Source organism: Ranitomeya variabilis, chromosome 3 (genome assembly GCF_051348905.1).
Source record: "Ranitomeya variabilis isolate aRanVar5 chromosome 3, aRanVar5.hap1, whole genome shotgun sequence".
In the NCBI taxonomy this organism is placed as follows: domain Eukaryota; kingdom Metazoa; phylum Chordata; class Amphibia; order Anura; family Dendrobatidae; genus Ranitomeya; species Ranitomeya variabilis.
In genome coordinates this window covers 24,425,765-24,439,371 of record NC_135234.1, presented here as the reverse complement: position 1 = coordinate 24,439,371, position 13,607 = coordinate 24,425,765, and the positions used below count along the sequence as shown (strand labels likewise).

Sequence of the window (13,607 nt, the reverse complement as noted above, 5' to 3'; positions counted from 1 at the left end):
TCTCTCCTGTAGAGTGTAAGCTCTTATGGTCAGTGGGGTCCTCTCTCCTGTAGAGTGTAAGCTCTTATGGTCAGTGGGGTCCTCTCTCTCCTGTAGAGTGTAAGCTCTTATGGTCAGTGGGGTCCTCTCTCCTGTAGAGTGTAAGCTCTTATGGTCAGTGGGGTCCTCTCTCTCCTGTAGAGTGTAAGCTCTTATGGTCAGTGGGGTTCTCTCTCCTGTAGAGTGTAAGCTCTTATGGTTAGTGGGGTCCTCTCTCTCCTGTACAGTGTAAGCTCTTATGGTCAGTGAGGTCCTCTCTCTCCTGTAGAGTGTAAGCTCTTATGGTCAGTGAGGTCCTCTCTCTCCTGTAGAGTGTAAGCTCATATGGTCAGCGGGGTCCTCTCTCTCCTGTAGAGTGTAAACTCTTATGGTCAGTGTGGTCCTCTCTCTCCTGTAGAGTGTAAGCTCTTATGGTCAGTGGGGTTCTCTCTCCTGTAGAGTGTAAGCTCTTATGGTCAGTGGGGTCCTCTCTCTCCTGTAGAGTGTAAGCTCTTATGGTCAGTGGGGTCCTCTCTCTCCTGTAGAGTGTAAGCTCTTATGGTCAGTGGGGTCCTCTCTCTCCTGTAGAGTGTAAGCTCTTATGGTCAGTGGGGTCCTCTCTCTCCTGTAGAGTGTAAGCTCTTATGGTCAGTGGGGTCCTCTCTCTTTCTCTCCTTTCCCCCGGATGTATTTTGTGAGCAATTACCAGCCGTCCATATTTGCAAGTTTATTCACAACAAATTAATTTTTGGGGGAAAATTCAATGAAGTTGGCAAATTTGAATTTCAAAAGATCTGCTCTTTTTTAGTGGATAAGTAATTATGTATTTATAATGCCATATATTACAAGTAAATATACACAAGTGCAAATCACGTTCCCACAAAGACAACAGGAAAATATTTGAAAATATTTGTACAATTCTCAGTTCATCACTGAATAATAAATTCCTTATCTGTAAAAACAAACAACAAACAAAAGAGAGCGACAAATAAATTAATGGCTTCATTCATGTACAAGAGGTATAGGATTTTGTCTTCTATGAAGGTTTCATTGATGGATGTCTGGTCTTGTCTGCTGAGTTCCTTTATATTCTGTGAAGTCGCCGGCTGTGCTGTATATGGTATTGACTTTTTCAGTAAAACTAGCATATGGCTCCACTTCTTCAAACTAGTGAGAAAAAAGAGATAAAAAGTTCCATAAGTTATTGACACAAAAATATCCAAATAGGCAATGTATGGAGTTGGTTATTTTTCTTTTCATTTTTTCCTCCCTTTCTTCCAAGACGCATAATTTTGTATCATTTGCATTATTTTCCTATCAATATAGACATACAAGGGTTTATTGTTTGTAACACAAGTGGCAGATGTGAATATTATAATTCATTTTACCACATTCGTGGCTAAAAACCGAAAAAGAAAAACTGAAATGTTGCCGTTATTTTTTGGGTTTCGTTATTACATCATTCACTTTATGAGAAAAATAACTTTCTAATTATTTTTATCATTAACTTTACTTTTTATAGGCACCATTTTGAGTTCCATATGATTTTCTGATTTTATTTTGTTCTATTTTGGATGGGATGCAAATAACAAAAAACATTGCAATTCTGACATTTAACTTTTCTTCCTCTTTCCGTGTCCATATGGCATAAATATATTAATATTTTATTAGTTTGAATAATTTAGCAAACAATACTTTATATATATGTGTGTGTATGTACATATATATATATATATATATATATATATATATATATATACATACATACAGCACAGACCAAAAGTTTGGACACACCTTCTCATCATTTAAAGATTTCTCTGTATTTTCATGACTATGAAAATTGTACATTTACACTGAAGGCATCAAAACTATGAATTAACACATGTGGAATTATATACTTAACAAAAAAGTGTGAAACAACTGAAATTATGTCTTATATTCTAGGTTCTTCACAGTAGCCGCCTTTTGCTTTGATAACTGCTTTGCACACTCTTGGCATTCTCTTGATGAGCTTCAAGAGGTAGTCACCGGGAATGGTTTTCACTTCACAGGTGTGCCCTGTCAGGTTTAATAAGTGGGATTTCTTGTCTTATAAATGGGGTTGGGACCATCAGTTGTGTTGTGCAGAAGTCTGGTGGATACAAAGCTGATAGTCCTACTGAACAGACTGTTAGAATTTGGATTATGGCAAGAAAAAAGCAGCTAAGTAAAGAAAAAACGAGTGGCCATCATTACTTTAAGAAATGAAGGTCAGTCAGTCCGAAAAATTGGGAAAACTGTGAAAGTGTCCCCAAGTGCAGTGGCAAAAGCCATCAAGCGCTAAAAAGAAACTGGCTCACATGAGGAACGCCCCAGGAAAGGAAGACCAAGAGTCACCTCTGCTTCTGAGGATAAGTTTATCCGAGTCACCAGCCTCAGAAATCGCAGGTTAACAGCAGCTCAGATTAGAGACCAGGTCAATGCCACACAGAGTTCTAGCAGCAGACACATCTCTACAACAACTGTTAAGAGGAGACTTTGTGCAGCAGGCCTTCATGGTAAAATAGGTGCCAGGAAACCACTGCTAAGGACAGGCAACAAGCAGAAGAGACTTGTTTGGGCTAAAGAACACAAAAGAACACAAGGAATGGACATTAGTCCAGTGGAAATCTGTGCTTTGGTCTGAGGAGTCCAAATTTGAGATCTTTGGTTCCAACCACCGTGTCTTTGTGCGACTCAGAAAAGGTGAACGGATGGACTCTACATGCCTGGTTCCCACCGTGAAGCATGGAGGAGGAGGTGTGATGGTGTGGGGGTGCTTTGCTGGTGACACTGTTGGGGATTTATTCAAAATTTAAGGCATACTGAACCAGCATGGCTACCACAGCATCTTGCAGCGGCATGCTATTCCATCCGGTTTGCGTTTAGTTGGACCATCATTTATTTTTCAACAGGACAATGACCCCAAACACACCTCCAGGCTGTGTAAGGGCTATTTGACCAAGAAGGAGATGACCTGGCCTCCACAGTCACCAGACCTGAGCCCACTCGAGATTGTTTGGGGTGAGCTGGACCGCAGAGTGAAGGCAAAAGGCCCAACAAGTGCTAAGCATCTCTGGGAACTCCTTCAAGATTGATGGAAGACCATTCCCGGTGACTACCTATTGAAGCTCATCAAGAGAATGCCAAGAGTGTGCAAAGCAGTCATCAAAGCAAAAGGTGGCTACTTTGAAGAACCTAGAATATAAGACATCATTTCAGTTGTTTCACACTTTTTTGTTAAGTATATAATTCCACATGTGTTAATTCATAGTTTTGATGCCTTCAGTGTGAATGTGCAATTTTCATAGTCATGAAAATACAGAAAAATCTTTAAATGAGACGGTGTGTCCAAACTTTTGGTCTGTACTGTGTATATATATATATATATATATATATATATATATATATATAAAAATACCGTACATATGTTTACTATATACTCATTGATGCTTTTGCTATTCTTAATTAACATTCTTAAAGGTGTTGAACATATGGTTATATGATTGCCTGATTGGTTACAGAATGATATCGAGGTGTAAAAACATGACGGACAAGGATGCATTCAGTAATTACAGCCCACCAGCACACCAGCATCCCCAATCTCATCACGGGGGGTAGACGATGGGCATCAAAGTTGACACCCCCAATACCTACCCTCAAAAATGTATATGTCATGATTGACATAGGCTTCTAGGAGACTAAAATGCTGCAACTGGTGCTAGCTCCGATCTTGGGTGTCGACTGTATTACACAGCCAGCACTTGAGCTATATGGAGCTGTTTAAGCTCCTGTATCCACCCCATACAGTAATATATTGTTGATGGATGTCAACAAGGGCATTAATGGGGTGTGAAATCATGCTTAGGGCTCATGCACCTCGGAGGCAGAACTGTTTTGATTCCGTACAATAGTCTCTTTAAGTTGACAAAAATTGATTTGGAAATGTGAAATCTAGAGTCTCAATGGTTTACAACGTGCGATGATCAGTTAGAAAATTACAATTGAGGCCAATAGTCTTTCACATCTGTTGTTTTTTTCACCCTTCAATTTAATAAAGCCTTTTCACCTGTCTTTTATACAAACTGTGACAAAGCCAGTGCGCTATTCCAATATTCCAGAATTCAAGTAAAATACAGTGAAAAGTAATGATAATAAATAAATTCTTACCATGACGGGATTTTCTTGCATCGTGGGACTGTTGGTATTAACGCTGAGACAAGTTCTGGAGAGTAGAAAATGATGGTGATGTTTTGGGAGGATCTGGTCATAGAAATTTTCAGTCAGGTGTCAAAAATGTTGTGCTATAATCAGGGCTTACCACCTATCCATAAGGTGCTGATCACTTGGGGTCCTACGACTTCATAACCCTTGAAATTATGAGATTGGGGTCCCCCAGTTTTCTCGCAACAGTGGTCAGTTGTGCACTGACAGTTGATGGAGCTGCTGGAAATAACCAAGTACAGAACTCGTCTGTATCCATAGGAGTCTTCCAAATGTCCGTGCCAATCGTATGAGATTGGACCATAATGCACGGACTGGCCGTTGTTCTCTTGACTGGAGCATGACAGCTTTGTGTATTTCTATGAGACTATTCAAATCGTCTTTTCAAAGAGGAAGAGGATTTGAGCTCTAGTGCCACCTATTGAAAGTAGCAATCCTAAAAGTCAATATTGACTCTTTAACGAGCCTTCTCACATGATCTAGGATAAAAGCCAATTCAGAATCTTAATTTGCAAACACGTTTCAGGGTGTTGTTCCTTCATCAGTGCAAATCATGAGATCTGATTTGGCTGTATAAGAGGTCTCTGACTGGCATCTGAGGGTTAACATTTCTACTTGTGAAGTTTGACATGGCTCACATACCAGGGTTATGGGATGGTAGACTGTCACGCTCGGGTCAGGAGAACTACGGTCAGTCCATGCATCAGAATGAGTCCTTAGGTTGGGTTAAAATCATGTTTGACCCTATTTTCAAGCCTTTGTTGGGAGCTTATATTTGAAGCACCATAAAAGGAGATTCAGCCTAAACCTCTTCAATGGAGCCCTTGCAGAGCCATTTACTATAATGAGGCAGCTGGAGACACTTTGCACTGTGTCTGGCCTTGGTGTCTGAAAAGTGCTGTCTACCAAAGAGACCAGGGGGAGCACAAAGTGACTTGTGTGATCCATCAGGGTGTTATGCTAGTGTAGCTACTCACTCGGGATAATAGGTAAATCTAAATACTGCAACTGACCCTGCTGGTTCCTCCCCTCAATGTGTCTGGGATGCAGTTACTGACAGCCAGCCATCCTATCTGGTACAGGGGCGTGCTGAAGCTGTCGGTACTTTGATTGACAGCTCAGTCATCCAGGCTGGTGCAGGGGCATGCTCAGCTGTCAGTGTGTTGATTGACAGCTCAGCCGTCCAATCTGAGACTGGGAGGTGCTGGCTGTCTCCAGGTGTTCATTAACTCAGGTGATTGCCAAGCTACTTAACTGGGCTGTTACTCTCAGACCTCTGCCAGACAAACATTCAGCTACTGTGTGGTTTGTCTCTCTGTGCCTTGAATTCTGTTTGTAGAACTTGGTTGCCTGACCTTGGACCTCATTCTGACTATCTGTCTATTTAACCCCTTGTGCTCTGATCCACTATTTTCCTGGTATTCTGACCTCAAAACATAACCTGACTATGTCTTTGTCTCTTCCTTCTATTTACGATGTAACTTCCTGGCTTTTGACCTTGGACTCCTGACTATCCTGTCTCACTTATTGGCCTTGAGAAGTGACTCAGTGTAACACTGTATAGACTACAGACCCTGACCCCACAGTCCCTAGTGGTTCCTGCATGAGCAGAGATTGCCCTAACCACAGATTAGAAGACATCAACTCGAACCCTTGCTGCCTAACAGACCATACAGTGCATCACATTCATCCTAAAGAATCGGAGGGCAGAGCAGAGTGTGAATTACCTGCAAAGGGGAAAGGGTGCTGAAAAAAGGAAAGATCCCAGAGTGAATAAAATAAACCATGAAATACGAAATAAAATATAAAGTACACACTGTTCTATTATATTGCTCCTTCTTCCTAAAAAGAAACATAAGCTAGGTGCAGAGCAAAAAAACAGAAAGAGCAAAGAGATAAATCGTAGCTGGAAATACAGTGACTGCCTTTTAACTACAGCAGAATGGCTGAACACTCAAATGAGAATATCACCAGCAGGAAATGCCAGCAGAATATAAAGACGCACCTGAAAGGTGATAGGGCAGAGAAATGAAAACACCTGTTTTATGCTAAACAGACTGCAGACAAAATAGCAGAACTCAAACACCCAGAAAAAGGTGTGTCTGCTGTGGCTCGGGGTAAAGAGTAGCCAACCACAAAACACAGGTTCAAGGGTTCAAACTCTGGAGCATGACACAGGGATTCCATAAAAATGCTGTTTTTTGGTGGAAGCCTCTATAGCAATCTCAAAAGTGGGGTGAAACGTGAGGTGAGTCCAGCATGAGCTTCATAAACTTTGAATGGAACAGCAGTGCAAGATGTTCTGTCATTTCTCTACTGAAATGAGGGACTTGTTCTCATAAGTGTGGTCCTAATGGAGGGATCCCCAGTGATCAACAACTTATTACCCATAGTACGCTCTTGTAAAGTGATAGTTTGCGATTATGGCACAAGTATAAAGAGACTGAAAGGAGACACTTTTGGGGTATATTTTGATATTTACTCAAGGACCTTTACATTGATGACCTACCCTTAGGATAGGTCATCAACATCTGACCGGTGGGGGAGCGACACCCGGCACCCCTGCCAGTTAGATGTAGATGTTATTAGTGCCATGTGTGAAGGAGGATGTTTGATTGCTAATTTCAATAGCTTAACCAAACTAGCCACCTTCTTTGAGACACATCTAAACCTTTTTATTGTCCACTTAGGAGCCTCTTTAATAAGTGTCTTTGCTGTCACTTGATATTAATCTTATACCAAATAGCTAAGAAATATTAGATTTCAGTAGAAATACCTGATATATGATCGCTGCCAGAACAGAAGGATCCCAAGAAACAGCACAAAGACTAATATTAAGCTTACGCTTAAGATTAAGTGATTTGGTCCGGCACCTTTAATAAAAAAAAGAAGAAAGGTAAAAATAGAATATGAAATACATCTGCATTAGGGGTTTTCAGTACCAACCCATGTAACCCAAGCTTTAAAGAGGTTATCCAGCCTTAGGGTACAAGTCTGGAGTCACTCCATGTGACTGCAGACTTGTGAATCCTCACATTGAGTGCACCGAGCGCTGCGAGGATACTCTGGTGTCAGCGCTGGGGACGCGTTACTGCAAGTATCTGATTTGCATATATATTATCACATGCTGACTAGATGTGTGCAGCCTCGCTCAATGCAAGGATATAGAGCGAGGCCGGAAATGTCTAGTCGGAATGTGGCTGGAAGAATCGCACAATGTGAGGATTTACAAGTCTGCAGTCACATAAAGTGACTGCAGACCAGTAATCTAACTGCTTTCACCCCTTTCCTATGCCGATGTCAGAAATCGCCCCTTTGATGTGGGCTCTGGCAGTGAGCCCACAACTTTCCCAGCACATGTCAGCTGTTTTGAACAGCTGACATGTGCCTGGAACAGCCAAGGGTGGAATCGCGATTCACCTGCAGTTATTAACCTGTTAAATGCCTCTGTCAAACGCTGACAGCGGCATTTAACATGCGCTTCCAGCAACTGCGCCAGAAATCTGCCCATCGGTGACCCCCCGTCACGTAATTGTGGGTCACCAATGAGTTGGCATGACAACCAGAGGTCTCCTGCAGACCTCTATGGTTGTCACTGCCGGATTGCTATGAGCACCGCTCGTTGGTCAGCGCTCATAGCAAGTGAGTTATACTGCTACATACAGGCGATTTGATCATCACCTGTATGTAGCTGAGCAGATCGGTTATGGCAGCTTCTAATATCCCATGGAGAATATTGAAGCATGCCAAAAGTAAAAAAAAATGTTTTAAAAAATATAAAAATAAATAAAATTTCAAATCACCCCACTTTCGCCCCATTCAAAATAAAACAATAAAAAAAAAAATCTAACCTACACATATTTGGTATCGTCGCATTCAGAATCGCCCCAATATATATCAATAAAAAAAAAATTAATCTGATCGCTAAACGGTATAGCTAGAACAGTCAAAACACCAGAATTACGTTTTTTTGGTCGCCACAACATTGCATTAAAATGCAATAATGAGTGAGCAAAAGAATGTATCTGCACAAAAATGGTATCATTAAAAACGAAAGCTTGGCGCACAAAAAATAAGCCCTCACCAGACCCCAGATCACGAAAAGGGAAGACGCTACGGGTATTGGAAAATGGCGCAATTTGTTTTGTTTGCTTTTAACAAAATTTGGAATTTTTTTCACCACTTAGATAAAAAAGAACCTAGACATGTTTGGTGTCTATGAACTCGTAATGACCCGGAGAATCAAATTGGCAGGTCAGTTTTTGCATTTAGTGAACATGGTGAAACAAAAAAAAAAAACGACTGTGGGATTGCACTTTTTTTTGCAATTTCACAGCACTTTTTTTCCCCGTTTTCCAGTATAAGATATGTTAAAACCAATTGAGTCATTCAAAAATACAACTTGTCCTGCAAAAAACAAGCCCTCACATGGCCATTTTGACAGAAAAATAAAGAAGAAGGGGAGCAAAAAAACTAAAACGTAAAAATGAAAATACCTCTGGTGGTTAAGGGGTTAATCATAGAATATAGATATTATTAATTTAATTACGGCAGGGTATTTGCTCATTATTTTTATCCTAGGTTCTGTCTGTTAATGGCCACAGTGTGAACGTGCTCATACACATTGCACTTATACTAACATAACGTGTGCCGGCTCGTTTCTTTGGTTTAGCCATATCTGAGGAACATAGAGGCTCAGGAAGAAAAGAAGGACATCGCCAGATTCAGGAGAACAGCAGCACTTACAGTAATGACTAGGGTTGAGCGACTTTTATTTTTATAGGATCGGGTCGGGTTTCACGAAACCCGACTTTCTCAAAAGTCGGGTCGAGTGAAATCGGCCGATCCTATAAAAAAGTCGGGGTCGGGGTCGGCCGAAACACGAAACCCAATGCAGTGCAATGGGATACTATGGTTCCCAGGGTCTGAAGGAGAGGAAACTCTCCTTCAGGCCCTGGGATCCATATTTAAGTGTAAAATAAAGAATCAAAATAAAAAATATTGATATACTCACCCTCGGACGCGCCCTGGTACTAACCGCCAGCTTCCGTTCATAAGAATGAGCGCTTGAAAGTCCTTAGATGACTTCGCGGCTTGTGATTGGTCGCATGAGCGGTCACATGGGCGGTAGCGACCAATCACAAGCCGTGACGTCATCTAAGGCCCTTCACGCGCTCATTCTTAGGAAGGAAGGCTGCCGGAAAGAAGCCGAGGGTGAGTATATTCCTATTAGGTATATACTCACCCTCGGACGCGCCCTGCTTCTTTCCGGCTGCCTTCCTTCTTAAGAATGAGCGCGTGAATGGCCTTAGATGACATCACGGCTTGTGATTGGTCGCGGCCGCCCATGTGACCGCTCACGCGGCCAATCACAAGCCGTGACGTCATCTAAGGCCCTTCACGCGCTCATTCTTAGGAAGGAAGGTTGCCGGAAAGAAGCCGAGGGTGAGTATATTCCTATTAGGTATATACTCACCCTCGGACGCGCCCTGCTTCTTTCCGGCTGCCTTCCTTCTTAAGAATGACCGCGTGAAGGGCCTTAGATGACGTCACGGCTTGTGATTGGTCGGGGCCGCCCATGTGACCGCTCACGCGACCAATCACAAGCCGTGACATCATCTAAGGCCCTTCACGCGCTCATTCTTAAGAAGGAAGGCTGCCGGAAAGAAGCCGAGGGTGAGTATATTCCTATTAGGTATATACTCACCCTCGGACGCGCCCTGCTTCTTTCCGGCTGCCTTCCTTCTTAAGAATGAGCGCGTGAAGGGCCTTAGATGACGTCACGGCTTGTGATTGGTCGCGGCCGCCCATGTGACCGCTCACGCGACCCATCACAAGCCGTGATGTCACCGCAGGTCATTCACGCGCTCATTCTTAGGAAGGAAGGCTGCCAGTTAGTACCAGGGCGCGTCCGAGGGTGAGTATATCAATATTTTTTATTTTGATTCTTTATTTTACACTTAAATATGCATTCCGATACCGATTTCCGATATTGCAAACATATCGGAACTCAGTATCGGAATTCCGATACCAGATTCAGAAGATCGCCGACCTCATGGCCGACCCCACACAGGGGTCGGGTTTCATGAAACCCGACTTTGCCAAAAGTTGGCAACTTCTGAAAATGGCCGACCCGTTTCGCTCAACCCTAGTAATGACCAAACGTTTTGCATTTTAATTACTTCTGTCTGGTTGTAGTGATGCCATATTCCTGTTGATTTTAGTAAACTGGAGACAAATGGTTGTCAGCTATAAGGATGAAAATTGTGTTTGACCCTGTTTTTTCCCTTTATTAGTTTTCAACATTTGCTGGGCCAAATGTTTTGCATATTTTTTCATGGGTAGTCGAATTTTGCCTAAATTTGTTTTTTTTTTGTGTGTGTGTTTTTCGGTTAAAACATGGCAGAGACAGCCAAATTTATCACCAGATATCAGGAAGCTTATTATGAGTCAAGTGAGACAAAAGTCAAAAAGAGCGAACTATGGAATTCAGCTGTTCTCAGAGTCAAGTGTCAAGTATAATAAAGAAAGAAAAAGAAGGTTATGGAACATCTGACAAATCTAGTGGACGACCACGGAAAATTTCCTCCAAAGTTGATCACATTATTAAGAAAAAGTCAGTATCTGACGTCCATAAAAGTTCTGCACAAATTTCACACAAAATGAACAAAGAATTTGGACTCAAAGTGGGGGCAATGGCTAAGAGCTGCAGGTGAAAGCACTAGGTCCAGTCAAGAAGCTTTTCATCTCTGCAAATAACTGGAAGGTCCAACTTGAGTTTGCCAAAGAACAAGGCCAATGGAAAGAGACACATGTTAGATGAATCGAAGTTCAATCTGTTTAGTAGTGATGGCAAGCATTATATATACCACCCAACTGGAAATTTAATGATGTAAGGTAACAAACGCCTACAGGGAAACATGGTGGTAGCAATGTCATGGTTTCTGGCTGCTTTATGCACCTGCCATTGGCCCTCTGCATAGAATTGATGGAAATATGAATGCTACCATGTACAAGGACATACTGGAGAATGTAATGCCGCCATATGGTAAAACCAAAGTAGGCAAAGGCTGGAAATTACAGCAAGACAATGATCCTAAGCACATATCCAATTTAGTCAAATTGGTTAGCAAAGAAAAATGTTCGCCTGTTGCAATGGCCAAGCCAATCACCTGATTTGCACCCTATAGAGCTCATTTGGAATGAGTTGGGGTCCGTACCCATAACAATATACAGTACAGACCAAAAGCTTGGACACACCTTCTCATTGAAAGATTTTTCTGTATTTTCATGACTATGAAAATTGTACATTCACACTGAAGGCATCAAAACTATGAATTAACACATGTGGAATTATATACTTAACAAAAAAGTGTGAAACAACTGAAATTATGTCTTATATTCTAGGGTCTTCAGAGTAGCCACCTTTTGCTTTGATGACTGCTTTGCACACTCTTGGCATTCTCTTGATGAGCTTCAAGAGGTAGTCACCGGGAATGGTTTTCACTTCACAGGTGTGCCCTGTCAGGTTTAATAAGTGGGATTTCTTGCCTTATAAATGAGGTTGGGACCATCAGTTGTGTTGTGCAGAAGTCTGGTGGATACACAGCTGATAGTCCTACTGAATAGACTGTTAGAATTTGTATTATGGCAAGAAAAAAGCAGGTAAGTAAAGAAAAACGAGTGGCCATCATTACTTTAAGAAATGAAGGTCAGTCAGTCAGAAAAATTGGGAAAACTTTGAAAGTGTCCCCAAGTGCAGTGGCAAAAAGCATCAAGTGCTACAAAGAAACTGGCTCACATGAGGAACGCCCCAGGAAAGGAAGACCAAGAGTCACCTCTGCTTCTGAGGATAAGTTTATCCGAGTCACCAGCCTCAGAAATCGCAGGTTAACAGCAGCTCAGATTAGAGACCAGGTCAATGCCACACAGAGTTCTAGGAGCAGACACATCTCTACAACAACTGGTAAGAGGAGACTTTGCGCCGCAGGCCTTCATAGTAAAATGGAATTTATGGAGGAAAAGGGCTGCCCTTTCATATGTTAAGGGTCTTTTTATCTCATTCCTTTCATTGACTCACAATAAAGCTGCTACATTAAGGATTATGATTATTATTTGTGGCTTTATATGTTATTATTTATTTTGGAGTGGGATGGTTTGTTTTGGTATATGTGGTCCCCGGGGATGGTGTGCAGGTATGGGTGTGTTGTATGAGTGTGGTTGGTATGGGTTATGCTTCCCGTAATCCATATGTACATATTGCTTTCGCCCCCATTCATGCTCGTGTTCTATTGTCCTTCTCCCCCCTCCCCTTTCTTTAATGTGCGGGGTTTTTTGTGCTTATACTGGTTTTGATAGTATCTCCCTTCATGTTGTATGATACACAATTTGGGTGCAACGCTTTATCATGAGCTTTGTATTGATGTCCGCGGTGTTCAATTTTCCCTGCCGTCTACTCCGTGCCACAGATGACAAGTTATTTTCCTCCTCTCTTTTATTGCGCTTGCGCGGTTGTGGTCTATATCGCGCATGCTCGGGCGCCAAGCTTGCGGCTCAGCCGGCAGCTGTGCACCCTTTCTCGTTGCGTTCCAATGCACGCTTGCGCAGTACATTCCTTACTTCGCAGCAGTATTGCACGGGCGGCTTTTACCACTTCCGCCTTGAGATGGATCACAGCATCGGTGGCTTGTGCTACTTCTGCCTTGGATGGATCACGGCGTCCACACCAGTGGGCTATTAGGCATTATAATCTTGTATATATATCCACGTTTGGATGGTTTTCCTTCACTTCCCCTGACGAAGCCTCATCTTTGAGGCGATACGTGTGGGGCCATGGTCTGTGGTCCGTCCCGGGTCCTCTAACCTGCTTCTCTTCAGGTTCATATTACTTTGGTGATTTTCTCTTCTCATGGTACATGTATGGATTATCCATATTTAGGGTTGTAGGTACATGGGTTGTTATAGGTAATCTGGGGTTTGCCGTATTACTAGCGCCCTTTATATACAGCCATTTCATGCCAGTATTGCTTTTTCTTTTTGGATGGTTTACCCTGGGTACCCCATTAGCCATTGAGGGAGGGAGATATTCCATATGTATGTATATGTATTCTCTGCATATGTATTATCGTGTACCAGGTTGTGTATTGGGGTCATGATATATGCCTGGGATGGCAACAGTTGTGTGTTCATTTTAATTATGTTTTAACTGTGTACTAATAAAGTGGATCTTTTTCTCATATTATTATTACTGCGGTGTGCATACTATGGTAGTGCTTTGTCTTCTATTTTTTCAATTGTTGTCCTCTACCTATTGCACCCCGGCTTTTTTACAATGTTCCTGGGTGTGC

General features: G+C 42.1%; 1 protein-coding gene across 4 annotated transcripts in view; it reads right to left on the bottom strand.

Annotated features, from left to right (window-relative positions):
- Positions 1-703: 703 nt before the first annotated feature.
- LOC143817906 (cell surface glycoprotein CD200 receptor 1-like) overlaps positions 704-13,607 on the bottom strand; it is a 55,358-nt gene continuing 42,454 nt past the window's right edge. For all 4 annotated transcript variants that reach the window (XM_077299375.1, XM_077299378.1, XM_077299376.1 and 1 more), the window contains exons 4-6: positions 7,037-7,133; positions 4,207-4,261; positions 704-1,185 (exon numbers count right to left, since the gene is read on the bottom strand). In XM_077299375.1, the coding sequence (XP_077155490.1) occupies positions 1,066-1,185; positions 4,207-4,261; positions 7,037-7,133 (272 nt within the window). In that variant the 3' untranslated portion in view covers positions 704-1,065. The remainder of the gene's footprint in view (positions 1,186-4,206; positions 4,262-7,036; positions 7,134-13,607) is intronic.